The following is a 4,553-nucleotide window of genomic DNA, read 5'->3' as shown; positions in this document are numbered from 1 at the left end:
CTGAATCTGAGTACAAACATTTAAATTCATATGCAACAACATCTGTTGTTTTTATGGAATTATTTATTTCACTGGAAGCTAATACATCCAGATATCTGTCATACAGCCCCAAGATATGAGGCTGAGATCTGCTTTTAGGAATCTGTTATCAATGAAAGCTCAGCTTAAGCAAAGTTCTCATCAAACGTGACATGAATAAAATGCAGGATATATATTTTTAATGTTAAAAGGCCCTTTATGTATGTTGCTTGCAGCATGATTCTTATTGTTTAACATATAAACCTTGACTGAAAGCAAGCAGTTTAATAACTGTGCTGTGATCTGAATCTGCTTCATGTATGTTTCAGTTGCTGAAGAAGATCAATCAACATGCAAATGCAAAATTTGGCTCGTTTGAAAGATGTGAATATATTGTAACATAACCTTTGACCTTTTTTTTCTTCCTCCTGTTTTCCTAGTTTTATGAACGACAGAAAATTTGTATCCTGTGGCGCATGATTTATTGAGTGTATTTTAGTATTAAAATAAACTGACTTCCTCGTGTCTGATAAGGAGAGCTATTGCCTGTTTGATATGCAGGATTCTGGGCTAATTTAGTCATTGTTCTGGTAAAAGTGGCAAATTTAACAACCGCTGTTGAAAAATAAAAGGTGCTAAAAATTATCATTGCTGCTTCAAAATGTAGTGGAATTACTTTTCTAATTGTTTACTTAAAAAAAAAGTTATCTGAATGAGGAAAGTGTGTCTTACTTTTAATTGCCTCTCTCAAATAGGCCTGTTCCAATAATGTGCACATTTTTATATGTGTGTATGTAATGGAACTGCAACACAATAGCGGCGCTGTTGCCACTGTGAGGCTCAGTTAAATAGCAAATTTAGTCATTGATTTCTTGTAAAGTTATATAGTTAGGCAGTCCTCTTTTGGGTTTCTAATTGTTATGTTTAATCTACAACCAAAACAACTTTTAACAAATTCGCATAACCTTCAGAAATAGGTCCCAGATTATTAATCCCATAATTAATTATTAGTGCCAAGAGTGGTGGCCTTACAACATAATGTTTTATTCAAAACACCGGTAGCCCTAAAAGGAAGCATCCTTTGTTCTCTCGAGGCCATAAATCGGTAAATTGTTGCTGAATATATCCGGTTTATGGCCAAACAACACCACAGCAGAACACAACGTCATTTTTAGATCTTCTTCCTTTATTTCTTTGAATTTATTTTCAGTTGTCATGAAAATATGTCAGTTACTGCAAACTTCACATGAAGTACAAAAGTATATTATAACATGACTTAGTTCACCAAGTAAACATTAAGAATTAAAGAAAATGCATTGTTTTCTTCTTGCGCGAAGGAAATTCTGCTCCTGTAATTAACCAAAAATAAGATCAGTTATGACACGATACAATGCAGAGTAGACTCATACTTTCAAATTATTCAGCACTGATGGAAAGGAAAAATGTGACATATTTTCACCTGTTTAGACCAGTGGGTAGCTGGCTGCGGTAGAAATCCCACACTGGTTGTTTTTGTTCCTGGTCATTTTGATGTATCCCTGGACTCCCCATCCAAGACCCCAGCTACAAAAATCATTAAAAAAAAAATTATTACACACTACAATCAAATGCTGGCTTCTAAGCCTGAACGTCCTTTTATAGATTGAACTGATGGAAGCAATTCACGGTCAAGTTGACGTTGGGCATCACTTTGGTGGATATAAGTAAGATGCTTTTATGCTGCAGACTGTTGGATTTTTACCGTGACACCACAAGCAGACTACTGCCTAGAGATCTGCACATACCCCCAAAATATGTGAAGTCATTTGGATACTGACCTGTTCTTGACCAGCCAGTAGTCCTGTCCATGATCAGAGCCGTATCCCACCGCCAGCACGCCGTGGTCCAGCTCTGTGCTGCTGCACTGAGGCTCATTATAAATACCTGAGAGCACATATGTGTGGATTCGACTCAAACATGGACAGCAAAATTAAATTGATTTTTCATTATTGGTGAGAGAAAAAGTAAGATTTATGCAGCAGAGGGTTCTCAATGCACTACAAATGTTACTTAAGATTGTTTGTGAAATTGAATATATTCTTTGAAATCTGCAGCGGTAAGCACCTGATTCATACAACTGGAAGGATGACTGAGAAGCATCAATGCCCACGGAGACTGGTCCGACAGTGGCCACTGCCTCCTTCAGGGCATCTTCATCAAATTGTTTCACGTCAACGTAGCCCGTGCATGTGGCACCAATATTGGCAGGGTTGTAACGGCATTGTCCATCCTAAACGAGTGAAAATAGTCATACATCAGCAGGCTTTTAATATAAAGCTGTGTCTCAGAAGTGCAGCAAATGAGCAGGACTTTACAATCAAGGGTTTGTGCTACTTTATATTTTCGCCACGAGATGGCAGCGTTGAGCTCAGTTCAGGAACACATTTTGCAGTATGTTGGAGATGAGGATAAAGAAAAGCTGACACGCTCTGGGGGATGTGAGAGGTCATGGGCGGACGCTTCTATTCACCTCGGCCTCATATGGGTAGGAGTCCTCGGTGTCGATCCCTCCGGTGGCTTTGATGTACTGGAAGGCTTGGTCCATCAGGCCTCCGCTGCAGCCCATGTTTCCAAAAGACCCAGAGCAGTCGACCAGCTGCTGCTCGCTCAGAGACACCAGCTTCCCAGTTTTCCTGAAGTTCTGACCCTCCAGAGAGCCTGTCTGAAATATTAAGGGGGGAAAAAAAAGGTTTTAGTCTAAAGAACTTCACTGCAACACCAACTTGTTGTCACACGCACTGTACTGAAGGCCCAGCAGGAGCCACACTGCTTCTGATCCTTGACATCAGTGACATATCCCTTATCCCTCCAGTCAACAGTGTCGGGCAGACTGGCGCCGTTCGGCAGATGCAGGAAGGTGGAGCCACGGCGGGGCAGAGAGGCATTGAAGGACCCGAGGCAGCCCAGGGAAATCAGACGTTTGTACTCTTCGTTTTCCTGGTGAAAAGAGGCAATCAAAATGTTGTTAAATTTCTCTTTACATGCTGATTGTATTTGTTTACACTGAAACCATAAGCCACGTAAGTGTTTTGTTGTTTTTAGCATGTACCAGGTCAGCGAAGTAGGTCATGCCAAGGCGGTATGACTTGATGCCCTGATCTGCCATCATGTTGTGAACCAGCACCAGTCTGCGGTTGCTGAGCCAGATTTCCTTGCGGCGAACCTCCTCTGCGGGAGAGTTGTAGGAGCGTTCTGCCAATGAGAGAAGAAAAATATCAGATTTGGGGGAAAAAAAGCATCAGAAAGGATCCATCATCTAATGATCAATACCAGTTAGCAGAGTGAGTACGAGTCCTCACTGTCTCACCAAATTTCAGTTTCCAGGCATGAAACTCCAGGTCTTCCAGGGAGATACTGGCACAGCTGGCCACAGCCAGGAGAGCAGCGGCAACAAGCATCAACTTCATCTTGACTGAACACAAGCAGAATGAAACACAGATCCTTTATAAGTCGCAGGAAACCACACAGGTTGATGCAGATCTTCACTTCCAGGTTTGATGTTTGATGGTTTTGCACGCCGCTGCTGTATCAGCTCAATCACTCCAGAGTCTGTAAATTCCATCTCTCTCTCTCTTTCGTGTGTGTGTGTGTGTGTGTGTGTGTGTGTGTGTGTGTGTGTGTGTGTGTGTGTGTGTGTGTGTGTGTGTGTGTGTGTGTGTGTGTGTGTGTGTGTGTGTGTGTGTGTGTGTGTGTGTGTGTGTGTGTGTGTGTGTGTGTGTGTGTGTGCGTGTGCGTGTGCGTGTGCGTGTGCGTGTGTGCGTGTGTGCGTGTGTGAGCTTTCGTTGCTTACCTCCCTCTGTGTGAGTGCACAGGCTGAAGTTGAAGTTTCAGGTCGAACCACCTGTTGATGCTGCGAGGACTTCTTATATAGCTGGTGCTGTTGTTACAACCACTGTACTCTGGTCAGGTGGCTGTCATCTGCTCATAAAACGGGGAAGAACAAGAGAGGGAGAGAGAGAGAGAGAGAGAGAGAGTCAATCATTGAAATAGAAAAAAGTTGAGTATTACGAGAAGTTAGCACAATACAATTTGTGTGTGTGTGTGTGTGTGTGTGTGTGTGTGTGTGTGTGTGTGTGTGTGTGTGTGTGTGTGTGTGTGTGTGTGTGTGTGTGTGTGTGTGTGTGTGTGTGTGTGTGTGTGTGTGTGTGTGTGTGTGTGTGTGTGTGTGTGTGTGTGAGATTTGAATTTCCTCTCACAGCATGATCAGTCACTCAGCAGTTTAGCGGGATTTTATAGTCACATAAAGGAGAAATATGTTGTACTGAAAAATCCACAGTCAGGATTTTGTGTCAAAAGAGATGGGGTTTCTTATAATAATCCACGTGTATGCCAAACGCCTATGGGTTTTAGTTCAATCCTTGCAAACCACAATTAGCTGTATCTGGTGCTTTTGTTTTCTTTTATAAGAGATAGGTATGTAGGGAGGCAGTCTGCTTGTGGTGTTACACCAAAAGGCTTCCAATCAGCAGCATGAACGCGTCTTATTTCAATTTACT

General features: G+C 42.1%; 1 protein-coding gene across 1 annotated transcript; it reads right to left on the bottom strand.

Annotated features, from left to right (window-relative positions):
* Nucleotides 1-1,481: 1,481 nt before the first annotated feature.
* ctsl.1 (cathepsin L.1) lies at nucleotides 1,482-3,906 on the bottom strand (the record flags this gene model as incomplete). Its single annotated transcript, XM_080512783.1, has 8 exons — nucleotides 3,848-3,906; nucleotides 3,365-3,469; nucleotides 3,107-3,249; nucleotides 2,797-2,994; nucleotides 2,528-2,719; nucleotides 2,122-2,287; nucleotides 1,836-1,941; nucleotides 1,482-1,581 (listed from the first exon to the last, which is right to left on the bottom strand). The coding sequence occupies exons 2-8, from the start codon at nucleotides 3,462-3,464 to the stop codon at nucleotides 1,482-1,484; spliced, it is 1,005 nt and encodes a 334-aa protein (XP_080368909.1). The 5' UTR covers nucleotides 3,465-3,469; nucleotides 3,848-3,906.
* Between the last annotated feature and the right edge of the window lie 647 nt (nucleotides 3,907-4,553).

This window comes from Blennius ocellaris (assembly GCF_963422515.1).
Source record: "Blennius ocellaris genome assembly, chromosome: 17".
NCBI lineage: Eukaryota > Metazoa > Chordata > Actinopteri > Blenniiformes > Blenniidae > Blennius > Blennius ocellaris.
This window is presented reverse-complemented; position numbering and strand designations above follow the sequence as displayed.